This window comes from Silurus meridionalis, chromosome 3, assembly GCF_014805685.1.
Source record: "Silurus meridionalis isolate SWU-2019-XX chromosome 3, ASM1480568v1, whole genome shotgun sequence".
Classification (NCBI taxonomy): Eukaryota; Metazoa; Chordata; class Actinopteri; order Siluriformes; family Siluridae; genus Silurus; species Silurus meridionalis.
This window is the reverse complement of record NC_060886.1, coordinates 8884837-8898833: the sequence shown is the minus strand read 5'-3', so window position 1 is coordinate 8898833 and position 13997 is coordinate 8884837. Positions and strand designations below refer to the sequence as shown.

Sequence of the window (13997 nt, the reverse complement as noted above, 5' to 3'; positions counted from 1 at the left end):
CAGTAGAACACACTCATTAATAAAATTATATACAGGTGTGTGATCCAATAGAAGTTGCAGATGTCTGAGAAGAATAATGCGTAATATGGCATAGTCACAATTATTTGTATATAAAAATGTCACACAGAGGAGACTATTGAGAGGATATTAAAAAATGGATTATGTTTATATCGCGGTATAAATTTATAACAGTACTTATAAGTTTTTGGTCTGGGTATCACAAACGACCTCCTGTAACCTAGACTAAATGAAAAGAAAGTGAAGGAAAGTGGCTTTTTTTGGAATAACTCATGTTTATTACTTGTAAATATATAGCCAAGAAGAGAATTTAAAGAAAAAACAATGAACTGCAGTTTAGTTACTGGTCATTATTACATTATGGTCATTATGTAAGAATGACTGGGTCAGGTTTTACACTCTGATGATGATCATGAGGCCTGAATCTAGCCAGTTTAATAAGCAATAGTGATGTGAAGAGCAATATAAGTCAGGATAGTTTCTAATATCTGTATATAGTTTTTAGATTTCCACAGGGTCACTTTAATAAAAAGAAAAGTCTCCAAAGGGGTCTAAAATCGCCCATCCACCCCCCAAACACACACACACACACACACACACACACACACACACACACACACACACACACACACACACACACACCAGTGCACAGAGCTAGTTCTTGATTGAATTATTATAAAACTAGTTCACTCTTTTACTTTATTATTTATTTTCTTTACAGATGCACCACCACAGACAAACACACAAATAATAACCCTGACAATAGATGACACAAATTTCCAATATTTAATTCGATTTTTCATTTTAAACAAAACATAATGCGTAAGAAAACAATCTCACGTTGCCATGAGTACATCACTCAATGTTTATTTCAATTTGATTAGCATCAACATATGTTTCATGATTTAATTAATTATTTAATTAATTCTTTTTTTTTTTACTCCAGTAACCTCTATAATACTACTGTAATATCGATAAGAACAAAAAAAAGTGGTAGTATCCATTTAAACAAGACGGATGATGCCACGCTCTCTGTAGAGAAGACAGAGACGCTTCAGAGTTTGAGACAGAGCGAGGACTACAGAACTACATTCAGAATTTTAGACGCAGTACCATCTCTCAACAGGTAAAACATTTACAGAAGAAATCACATGAGCTCGTTGTATGACGTTTCTCCCAACTCTCTTCAGGTTCAACTGTACATTTTAGTATAAAAGCTGAGAACATAGAATCATAACACCCTGTATTATTTTTAGGCTGATAAAAAAAATTCATATGATTAAGATGTCTGACCTACAGGATTATCAGATATATTTACTTTCTCTTAGCTTTGAAATGAAGGACAGTCATAGTGATCATTTTTACTATAAAATGAGTATTAACACAGGCATGTGGGTTTACTCGATTAACACTGATGTATATATTATGTTTGGAGCTAAAAAACCTTTAAAGGGATAGCTAAGCCTAACTGCTGGCTTTCATGCCCTTGATCAATTTCTTAGCCATGCTAGCTTTCTTTTTTCTTTCTTTTTTGTGTGACTAAACTGCCTTCAAAAAGTTTGCTGAAGTGTACAGCCTTAGCAGAGTTGAAATCCTACATGTTTCATTCTGATGTTTCATTCTGATGTTGGACTTAGGTACAAATGCTTTGGCCATATAATATACAAGTGCAGAAGATGTGGAGAGAGATAAGATGTAAGATTTTGGGAAGGTAAACAGATGTCTTACTCAAGCACAACAGGCCAAAGAAAGCATTAAAACAATCGCATGTGATTTCTTTAAAAAAAATAGTATTCAGAATGGTTACGCTCACATGTAGGCTGTGATCTGTGCGAACAGGATCGCCCCATTGTGCATGGTTCACTAGTCGCCATACAACACTTTGTACATTTAAGAGACAGTGGCCAGAGAGCACAAATATTCATGTGGTGCCCCTATGTCTTCAAACTCTTTCGTTTGAGCTTCATGGATTTGGCAATGTTTTCCGTAAAATTTCTTCAAATGAGGTACATCTTGACTCGCCAGACTTGATAGCAGTCCAATTATCAAACAAAAAAAAGACTAACATTAACAGGCTGGCTGAAAAAATTATAAGTTGAACCCCACGCAACTAAAATGAACAAACTGTAGTGTACCGGAACAGACACAAATAATCAGGAGACCTCTTCGATTGAGTTAAATCTACAGGCAACGGCGTTTTTTCAGAAATATCAACCACGGACAGAATAGGTTCATCGCTAGTTAACAGGAAAGATACTTCACCCATCTATCATATGGCACATGAATTATTACATTGGCTTTAGGAATAGAAACACACTCAAGTAAGACCACACAGATACACTCATAGCACATATTGCCCAGAACAGCTTACTTCTCGCTTATACGTCTAAAACCACGTACGTCGTACATTTCTAGAAGAAGATGAAGTAACTTGTTTCAGTAGTAAAGCTGTTATTCAAGGGACAATGAATGTGTTAGCAGCTACTTCGTAATAACATCGTATTGTATTCTAAAGCGGTGTGACAAGAAGTTGTATGTGCGATAAATTCGATTTGTTTCGAGGGTGTCGGTGAATGCGCTTTGTTTGATCTGTAGTTTTTGATGTCTGTAATCAGAACACAAGGGTGGAACACGTTGCATTAATAAGTGATGTGAAGACAGAAAATGTGGATTTTTTTTAATAATACCTTATTGAAAAGAAGAAGTATGGAGCAATTAAAAGAAAGAAATGTAAAAAGAAACAGAATTTTGGCCTTATAGCAATCCAGGTATACAGTTTCCCTTTTTTATTCATATTTTATCGCTATTTCAAAAAATAGAAAGATTTTGTCATAGGATTCTGGTATTGGCTTATATTATTAAATAAAAGTATGGTATTCTATGAATTCCCTTTGTTTTAAAGTAACATGCTGTTTTTGAATATGGCAGTTTTAATGTTTTTATAGGTCATCCGTTTTTGTTTCATGCAGTCTTGTTGTTGTTGTTGTTGTTGTTGATGTTGTTTTAATATAATTTTAAAGTATCTACACAGCATGAGGCAATGTTTCCTCCTGTAAGAAGACCCTTGGCCCCTGTACATGAATGAAGGATGGTCGAATCCATAACGTATGAGAGGAGGAACCGCCCCAAAATTGTTTTAATGCTAATGGTACCTGTCCATCAGTTATTGTCTTCAGTCTGTCAAACCAGTCTGATTAAGAAGTATAGTTCTGTACACATAGCCCCAGAGAGAAGAAACAGCCCCTAAGCACCACTCAGGTTCTCTTTCACAAAGTGAAGGTCCATGTTCCAGAGGAGTGGTTGGTAAGCAGAATTAGCCTTCATCTAGGCTAACTCGTTTAAAACTGATACCACTTCTTGTCTTTGCATTTCAGCATCAGCTGTGGAAGACAAAGAAAGCCAGCAAATATATATTAGTATAAATGAGCTCATTAATGTTGAAAATCCATATATATTTATACGATTTTATAATATTAGTTGATTTATTTAACTTGCGCTTGACATCCCTAATAGTGTATATCTATAGTATAGCGATGTCATGAGATAACCTGGAGGAAGTGCTACCCTATTTCACACATTTGGCCATGCCCCTTTGTAAAGGATTCTGATCTGGACCCTGAGCCTTTATGCATGAGCAAGTTTTTCCAAGTTGTAATTTTTCCCATTCTGTATTACCTCATGAGCGTGTTTGGAGAACGTCTCGGCACTGGACATCATTTGAGCAGTCCTCTCCTCCAACTCTCCTAGTCTCTGTCCTCTTTCATCCAAGGCAATGCGAGCTCGGGCAAGATCGCCCACTGCCCCACCAGCTGCTGCTCGTATGCCCTCCACGGTGCACTGGCCAGGTATATGCTGGGCCAGACTTCGAGAAGCCTTCCCTGCTGCTGCCTCACCAACTATAAAGATGCATATAAAAAGACATTATACTTCATACTATTCACAAGTAAAATCACACATACATATGATGAATCAGAGATGCACTCACAGAGCTCTTCTCGATCAAAGGTCTGTGTGTTTCCCCCAAAAAACCCCTTCAGAAAGCCTCGGTTCTGCGCCTCAGGGGTCTCGATGGGTGTGAAAAGCTCCCCCAGCATCTCCTGTGGTCAATCAATTAGGGTCATTCAGTAAGCTGTAAGTGAGCAGGACGCTTGCATGTCCAATCACGTTTATCTTTTATTATAATATAGGGGTACCATGCTATTCAAGGGAACAATTTTAATTTTGATTGGCAACTTTTCAGAGAAAATTTGAGGCGACGCTCAAACTAAATCGTAGTACAGTCAGGAATTCTGCAGATTTCTATTCATTTCATCACTAGATTAAAGTAGGGGGAGGGAGACAGCTTGCAAGGTGCACCAGGGCTCAGCTCAGCAGAGCTCAAAGCACTGATGACAAGCATGACATTTCACTTCAATAGGCAACTGTCACCTCCCTTCACACACACACTTTCAAATTGTGCACACAAATGCATGCTCACACGTTCAGTCACGCACACAGCACAAGCCCACACATGCGCACACACACACGCACACACACAGACACACACACACCTGCAAGTTATCAGCCATTTCCTGGCTGTAGGTGATACGCTGTATTTCTGTTGGAGAGCTTAAATAGAGAGCCTGACCACCATTGGTGAAGCAGAATGTTCTAGCAATGCGCATATCCGTAAGCGGCAGGTAGTGTACATCCAACAGGGGTCGTAAACTTGGCAGGCTGCAAAATAAACAGAGTGTGACTCAGAACACAAGGATTGTGACTCAAGCATTTACGGATATGAAAGAACACAATATATTGTCTCTATGTCTTTATATATAACAACAAAAGAAATCTGATAGAATTATATATCTATAGAATTAACATCTCTATATTCTGTTCATTGTCCAATAAAAAGCAACAGGAAGGATCACTGCCTAGCAGTACCATTTTATTGATTGTTTCCTGGGATAACACCGGGATTAGCGGTGTCTCCACATTATTCTCAGAATTAGGACTGGGATTAGGGAAATCAGTGCTTTAAGGTTTAGGACAGGGGTGTCCAATCTTTTTCCCAAAGGGCCAGTGTGGGTGCAGGTTTTCATTCCAACCAATCAAAGGCCACATCTGACAGTTATTGAAAATAAAAATCATTAGATTTAAACAGGTAGAATTTGGTGTGGACTGGCTTGGTTAAAATGAATACCTTGGTCTGAAAGATTGAACTCCCTTGGTTTAGGTGTTTAGATCAGTGCCAGAGTTCAAGTAATAATGATGAATATACTGATGAATATATTGTATTTACTATTAAGTGGAAGCAGTGAAAGAGAAAGTAAGGTACATTAAAAATTTTGATGGCAAATTTGTAAATATTGCATAAAGATTTCCAGTAGTTGGTAATAGAAAATGTAAGATAAACTAATATTTTGAATATTTATATTAGTTTAAACTAAACTTATATTCACAAACATATATTTTCACATAATTATAAGCAAACAAAATCAACATTATTAAAAAAAAAAAACATTGTACTAAAAAAATACTAATAAACAATTACTTTTCTGCCAAAGTGACCAAAAAGCCGAACCTCATGATCATGACATGTCCGTTGGCACAGAAGCAGGCCAAGCCCACGCTGTTGGAGACGGCCACCACGTCAGCACGCAGCACGAACGACGACTCTGTGATGTTGTGCACATAGAGGCAGGTCTGCGAGGGCATGAGGAAGACCTTGGCTTGCCGTTCAGAGCACACAACAGCCAGGTGGCCCTCGGCACTGGTTTCCTGCGAGGAACATGGTGAGAAGTTGACCAACTTTCTCCTGCGGGGCCGATCGGAGTCATCGACTCCATGTGGGTCTCTCCACACCTCGTGTGCACTGTGGATCAAAGCGCCAGTGAAGTCCAGAAAACCAAAGCGCAGGACTGAACCTTTCAGCATTAAGACTGTGCCTGTGGTGGAGAGGTAAAGAGTGAGAATAAAGAAGTAAAGGATTAAAAGCGCACGAGAGAGAGAGAGAGAGAGAGAGAGAGAGATACCCAGAAATGTGTTCACATGGTATTGTGGACGGCCAATCAGATTGAAAGTTTTTGTTTGGTTTGTAGCTAGAAAATTGTACAAAAAATATCTGATCTGTTGCCAGTGGGTGGAGTCTCTGAATTACTGTGTATAAAGGTACAGTGGTCCTCGCTCTTACTTTTTAAGACCCCCACGATTTCCAAAAATCCACGAATTTTGGATGCACCCCCGCAGCCCCTATATTACCTTAGTGATTTCATCTAGACATTATGTCACTTTAATTCAATAATGTGCTTTAAAATTTTTTTATGAAATTTGTTAGTGAAAACTGTTAGTTAAAATGTCTTTCTTTCTTTCTTTCTTTCTTTCTTTCTTTCTTTCTTTCTTTCTTTCTTTCTTTCTTTCTTTCTTTCTTTCTTTCTCTTTCTTTCTTTCTTTCTTTCTTTCTTTCTTTCTTTCTTTCTTTCTTTCTTTCTTTCTTTCTTTCTTTCGGCTTCTCCCATTAGGGGTCGCCACATCTGGGGGTTGACTGTATATCCATTATGCTTGTCTCAAAAGAATCTATTTGTGAAGCAAAATATTTATTACTGTTTTGCTTTATGATTTACACACTGTTTTTGTTTAAAATCATTATTATTAAGTCTATACTACATGACTGCAGCTGAAAAGTCATATCGTAATTGATTTACCCAAAAGAGTCTAGCCATATATAAACCGAATCACCCATAGCAAGTGAAATTCATGCTCACTGGTGGGTGCAACAGTGACGGGTTCCTCCAGCCTCTCCTGCTCATCAGTGGCAATGGACAATGGCAATAGCAGAAAAAGGCCCAGGCTGGTGCCCACCCATAGGCACGGTGTAGGCAGCACATCTGACTTGCGACCATATGATTCAGCAAACTGCAGTGTGGTCACAGCCTCTTTGGTGTCCCGGTCTATACTGGAGACACTGGAACTCCGTGATCGGCTGAACGAATTTTCCCGACTCTCTGGAAAAAAAAACAGCAAGGAGCAAAGGAGAGAGGGAGAGAAAAGGAAGACAGGAGAGTGAGAACAATATGGGGGGGAAGACAGAAAGAAAGAGTGAGAAAAGAAATGGAAAAGGTCAAAGAGTCAGAGAGACAGAGAGAGAGAGAGAGAGAGAGAGAGAGAGAGAGAGAGAGAGAGAGAGAAAGAGAGAGAGAGAGAGAGAGTACACTTTAAGAACTGGGCTAAAAAAAGGAGAGCTGTATATTAGAAAAATCAGTTAGCTGTTCGTATTTTTTTTATACATCCTTATATAAACATTAAAAACTTTTCCAAAACACTTTAGAATTAGTTATAATTTAATTGACATTATTGGTTTAATTAACAAATACAACAGGCAAACAGGACAATATGACAGTGGAAACGAAAGATCTATATTATTCTTTCTTTTTCAGTTACACACACACACACACACACACACACACACACACACACACACACACACATAAAAGCACGTATGCATATATACAGATGTGTAGAAAGACACACTTAGCAATGATTTGCACTGTTAAAAAACATCATTTTTTGTATTTCTCAAGCTCTTGCTCTTGCTCAAAGCATGAGAACCTCTGTCTCTCCCCAACCTGGAAATTAGCTTTTGTTTGGTTATGATATCTCATTTACTATGAAAATTCAAAATGTAAATAAAATCCCAAAACAATTTCCCAGCCTTATTTTATTTAGATTTTTTAAATTTTGATTATATATGTAATCATTAAATTCATAATTAAACCATATATGTATACAAGTAATAATATAATATAATATAATATAATATAATATAATATAAAAGGTTTAAAGAAAGATAAGCAAAGGTTTAACCCGCTAGCTTAAAGGAAAAATTAGCAATATTTTACAAACTGCTGAACAGTTAAACCCACACATTTATTGTCAATATCAGCTGTTCATTACAATAACACAAAAACCAGAAAGAATTCCGTGCATTAAGTAACATCGCATTCACTTCAGATCTACTGAACACATTTGGTGGCACATAGTGAAATGGGAACGTCTATGTCAAATCCAGCATCTAGAGACATGTGAGACATGTGGATATGACACTGCTGGAGGACAGAAGCTGAAAACAACGTGGTTAACCCCAAACCTGGAGGCAAAGAGAAACACTGAGAAGATTATCATAACAGGATGCAAAAACGATGAGCAACAGAGCCACAAAGCGGACGGTGTGACAAGACGAAACAGGAGCCGGGGGTGGGGATTTACATGATCCCCAGATGTCCACTCCTTACCTCTCTCGCTCCAGGAGTACGCAGTGACGTGGTGCTCATCGTGTGAGTACATACTGACACCATGCAACTGCTGCAGCATGGCCCGTCTGGACGGGTAACCTATCCATCGTTCACACACATAGACGATGCAGAAACGCACAGAGCGCGCCATATTCATGGCACAACCACACATATTTATGACAAATACAGTGAAACGTCACAGAGTAGAAACACACACACACGCATATTAACAATGGCACAACATACATATGACGTATGTACACAAAGATATACAGACATAAATCCGACACACATACAAACTTACACCAAACCAAACAGTGTTTGGACAGAGACAGAGGAGGAAAGAAAGGAGACACAACTGTTCAAGAGAATCAAAAACCAAAAAAGAAAGCAAGATGTTCATAAAAATGTTTTTTTTTTTAAAGAGCACCATTTAGAATCCTTGACTCAAAGATGTTCAACATGAAAGAAAGTTTTTTTTAAAGCTTTCATAAGAGCTCACTGTCAACAGCTCTAATCTGAGAGCTCACACTTACACATACACACATATACAATATACACACACATACACACACTCACACTCACATTGCTGTCTGTGGCCTGTTTTGTTCCCCCCTTTGGCTGTTGTGTGCAGTGTTGAGTTACTCAGGCTGATACCATTATCAGAGCAGCCTAAGGCTTTCCTTTACATTTTACATGCTCAGAATTTAAACATCACCTTTAGCTTAAAGGGTGAGTGAACTGAAAATGTGTTTTGTTGTTCATGTGTAGGTATGTGAGTTCTGAATTGTTGTAGAGAAATCCTCACATACATGTGCAGACTGCCCAGACTAAAAAAACTATTTTATAAACACTGTGAGAGCTAAGCAATGCTAATCACAAACCAGCAAAAACAAGCACACACACAAACACACACACACACACACACACACACACACACACACACACACACACACACACACACACACACATCAGAAAACCAGTGAACTGATACAAACACTGACCTTTCACATGTCTATCAAACCAGACCTTCACCACTTGGACAAGCTTCGATACATTAGCGGTGACCATATGAACACAATTAGCCACATAAAATCTTGTAAGTGTGAATATTTATGTTAATATTAATAGTAGGATAGAAACTGGAACGTGTTCTGCTGTGCCATGGAAGTGAATGCTCTTTCTCCGTCAGTATCAGAAGGACTGGTTTTTCCATGCCATACACTATCAGGATTTTACACACCAGTGCTGGTGAGTACAGGTCTGGTAAATTGCTTGAATTTAATGTATTGAACAATGAGCCTGGAGGGAGTGGTATTGCTGATAGGCCACACCGCACAAACCGGATGTCGGGGGCTGCTGTCCTTTAATTATATTATATTTATAGAGAAGCTTTTTACAAAGGACATAGCAGCTTTGCAGAAATATATGAATTAAGGATATACATTTCAAACCATTATGAATGTCTCTCTACCTGAGACAATATGAGGGATTCTAAAAGGAACGTCATCTAAAGTTACCAGATGAGATTATAAACAATACCCTTATAATAATTCACTATAACTGTGCACTATATGACCAAAAAGATCGATTGCTGTCCGAGACCAATCATAGCAATAGTGTACATATAAATAGAATTCCAAAGGCATCTTTGTGGTTTCTAAGTGGTCCTTCATCACTGACAGCATAAATGTTTGGGCTTATTTATGCCAGCGTCTGTACATACTGCATGTTTTCTGTTTCTCTATGTATTTGACTTTGGCACTGTATATCAGTGGTGGACAGTTACAAAGTAAATGTAATTCCTCACTGTGCTTAAGTAGCTTTTTTGGTGTATCTGTACTTTACTCAAGTATTTCCATTTGGGGAGACTTTAACTAAACTACATTGCAAAGTCAAATATCTTACATTTTACTTAACTACATTCCAAAAAATCACAAAATCAGCCTTTTTATTTATGAGCGGAGGAACACTTAACTGGTCAATCACACAGCAAGAAACCAATCAGGGTTGAGCGCGCGATCTGTTTTGAACTTGTTTTGATTGCCGCTTGGCAGTGGCGCATTAAGGCGACATGAGCAGCTGCCCAGGGGGCATCTTGCCGGGGGCGGCACGGGGACGATTTATTATTATTTTTTTTAGCTGTACCTGTTCGGGACTTGGAGTGTGCACCCACTGGCCAGAGAAGTTCCTTCACTCAGGAAGGAGAGGCAGGGGTTGAGAGCGTTTGATTTTTTACAATAACATGTATTTAAGTGAGCAATAAATGCATTTAGGGTGATATTTATACATGAAATGGAGCTCGCAGAAATGTATCCAAATTTGTGAACTGCTCTGAGAATATGTTCTTATTTATCCAGTGACTGTAGCTGAAGCAGAAAGGAGCTTTTTAAAGCTGAAACTATTTAATGAGGGAGTCTTTGGGTCATGGCGTGATTCACCCAGATCCTCTTTCAAGCTAAAACCGCAATTGCCGTTTGGTGGTATCTACTTATCATGAACATACAGTTCAGCGTCAGTTCAACATCAAGCAGAACATTTAGAGAGGGAGAAATTTAGGAAGAAACTTTGCACGAAGTTGTTGAAAAGAAGGATTTGGGCTCATGATAATTGATTAAATATCAATCAGTGTTTAATTCATTAATATCATTCTATTAATAGATTAATATGGTAAGAGTAGCATTAGAATTGTTTTTCATAAACTGTGTTGATTAGTCTTGTGACAAAAATGATAATACGAACATAATAGCCATAATAAATCATAGTACTTGAATTATTAAGTACATTCAAGGGTAAATAATTTTGTACTTTTACTCAAGTGAAGGTTTGAAGAAAGCACTTTTACTGGAGTAATATTTTAACAACTGTATCTCTACTTTAACTCAAGTACATGCTTTGTGTACTTCGTCAACCACCGCTGTATATACCGTATGATAGCATGTCCATACTGTGCTTTATTCATGCTTGTTATTTATCAGATTGAGCATCCTTCTCCTGCTGTCCTCACTTCCTGTAGCATGTCTCATTAGCTTCAGCCCAACATTTTCTTGCTGCTAATTGACCTTTAAATATCTCAGCGACCCAGCTGTGCTGCAATAGGGACACACGCCCAGCATGGTGACTGTTGAAGCTGATTTTTCTAATATGCGGTAAAGAAAACAATGGAATATTCCTGGTTTGGGAAGAATAAGAGAATGGGTATCAGTCACCTGGTGCGATACGAAATAAACTTTCACAGTGTTGAAGGAAATCAGATTGAAACGCAAACAAATCAACCTAAAAAAGGAAGCTATGGATTCGTACACTTTCATCAATCCTAAAAAAAAACCCTATAAAGTACCCTTTGATAATCATTATCCTTCAGATAATCATTTCTAGTAATAAATAACCTCGTCTGTATAACCACCTGAAGGATGGTGGCGTTAGCATCGATCAAATGAAGCTGATGTGACACTATATGCGGCTGAGTGTTCTGTCCTGTGGCATGTCCTCCATTTAAAATGGGGGAGTGCAGAGAGAGAGAGTCTGCAACTACTGCTGATATTGGATCAGAGAGGAATGAAAAGTTATTTTGAGGTGGTAATGCCTTGGAAGTGAGCTGAGGTGTCAGAACCTTATTGTGATGCTCTGATGAATGGTGTGCACAGTAACGGCAGAACGTTAATACAAAATTTCAAAGTACAAAGCGTTAACGCAGGTGAATGCCTCCTGTTTATAAAAACACAATATAGGCAGTGATAAAGTACACACTGTGAAATATACAATATATAGAGGTTTTAGAGTGACAGTGAAATTAATTATGCCTTCCTAACTGTGAGACGTTTACAGTATACACCAGTTCATGTACGTATATTAGAGTTATCAGTAGTCTCTTGCATGTCCTTTCACCAGCCAATCATAGCAATATTATAGCTCTTATGAGCATTCTTTTTAGTAAAATTATTACCATTTCACTTGAACCAGATTTGCATTTTTTTTAGCATTTCTGAAGCAACACCGACTATATAGAGGTGGCAAACTAATCTTTTTTAGATTTATTTTCATTTGTTTCCTTTTGTCAATAACTTACGTGAATAACTTACACTCAATGGCCCGCTCCTTCATTTACATGTGCATTACTTAGGATCTAAATAAAGCCCATTCTAACCCTAAAAAATCCTAATTTGCATTCTTCTGCAATCTCGGATATTATACGAACAACACCAACCCCAATAACCCAGTGGTCAGGATGGCCATCACAGTGTTTTTTTCCTTCCTGGAAATGTAATGATATAAACACCATAATCTACTGCACTATAAAATGTACACTACATGGAACACTGTTTGTAGACACCTGACCATAAGATTGGAATGTGCTTTTTGAACTTCTGATTCCACATTTAGCCCCCATTTGCTGTTAAAATAATTTCCACTCTTCTGGGAAGATGTTTTAGATTTTAGAGGGTGCTTGTGGAGAATTTGTGCTCATTCAGCCATAAGGGCATTAGTACAGTAAGGCACTGATGTAGAGTAAGGAGTCCTAGGATGCCATCAGTGTTCTTATTCATCCCAAAGGTGTTCAATACCAAGAGTTGAGGTCAGAGCTTTATAGCAAGCCACTGAAGATCTCCCACTCCAACTCATGCAAACCTTCTCTTCATGCTGTCATGCAGAAACATGTCTGGGTCTCCAAGTTGAAGTGAAAGGAAAATTTAATGCTCTGGCATCCAAAGACATCCTATACAACTGTGTGCCTCCAACTTTGTGGTAAGATTATGGGAAAGAACTATATACGGCTGGAAAAATCAGGTGTCCCAATATTTTGTCCATATAGTGTATATTAAATGTTTTATGGTTATTTGTTGGTGGTGATATTTATTATATTCTGATATAGCTAGATGTAGAAACAATGTTTTTATAAACATCCTTAAATCTCATGAATAAGTGTTTTTTTTTAACAGGTAGAGACACAAAAGTCAGTGATGTGTTGAACATCGTTATGAACAATTTTTTTTTCCATTACAGTCATTATAGCCGACACAGTTAATGACCTCAGCAGGGTTCTCGCTTTTGTGCTTTTTTGCATTGTACATTTGATTTTCATGAAATGATTAAAGTACCATTTAGAATTCAAGCAATTTATTCCAATTATGTCGGGATATTTTAATTTCTATCATTTAAAGCAATTAGGTTACAATCAGGTTAAGCAAAGGATGACAATTTATTCACCACAGCGGAGTGTACCTTTTTAATGCACAAATTCCCAAAGACAAAGGAGGGCTGGATTAATTAGAACGTTTAAAATAGTAAATGGGGTATATAATGTAAGTTATAAAAGAGTGCATTGTAATCTTACCTGCCTGTTGACTTTTTTTTTATATAAAACTATCCAAAATGCACATGTACTTATCACACATCCTTTTTAAACTAATGTAATTGTTTAACTGCCTCCTTACTTAAAATGGCTTTTACAGACAGCAAAAGCAGGGTTTGAAAGTAACCTGAATAAAAATTTCATTCTGTATCTGTAATAATGTATTTATTCATTTTTTTAATGTTTTTTCAGAACGGAACATTAGTGCCATCCAACAGGTTTTTACCAGACCGCCACACATTTCTCATTAACATCCAGCCATTTTTTTTCCACTTACCAGGGTCCTGTGTGCACCAGTGTAGAGATGCCCAGACCTTCCTCTCCCCCTTTAGCCACCACCTTCAGCTCTTCCATGT

General features: G+C 37.8%; 1 protein-coding gene across 9 annotated transcripts in view; it reads right to left on the bottom strand.

Moving 5' to 3' along the window:
• Positions 1–785: 785 nt before the first annotated feature.
• stxbp5l (syntaxin binding protein 5L) overlaps positions 786–13997 on the bottom strand; it is a 140107-nt gene continuing 126895 nt past the window's right edge. For 5 of the 9 annotated variants that reach the window (XM_046843837.1, XM_046843846.1, XM_046843844.1 and 2 more), the window contains 7 exons: positions 8289–8387; positions 6762–7001; positions 5582–5945; positions 4569–4734; positions 4004–4115; positions 3694–3914; positions 786–3398 (listed from right to left, as the gene is read on the bottom strand). In XM_046843837.1, the coding sequence (XP_046699793.1) occupies positions 3357–3398; positions 3694–3914; positions 4004–4115; positions 4569–4734; positions 5582–5945; positions 6762–7001; positions 8289–8387 (1244 nt within the window). In that variant the 3' untranslated portion in view covers positions 786–3356. The remainder of the gene's footprint in view (positions 3399–3693; positions 3915–4003; positions 4116–4568; positions 4735–5581; positions 5946–6761; positions 7002–8288; positions 8388–13997) is intronic. The other 4 variants (XM_046843857.1, XM_046843898.1, XM_046843885.1 and 1 more) reach the window with 1 other exon arrangement.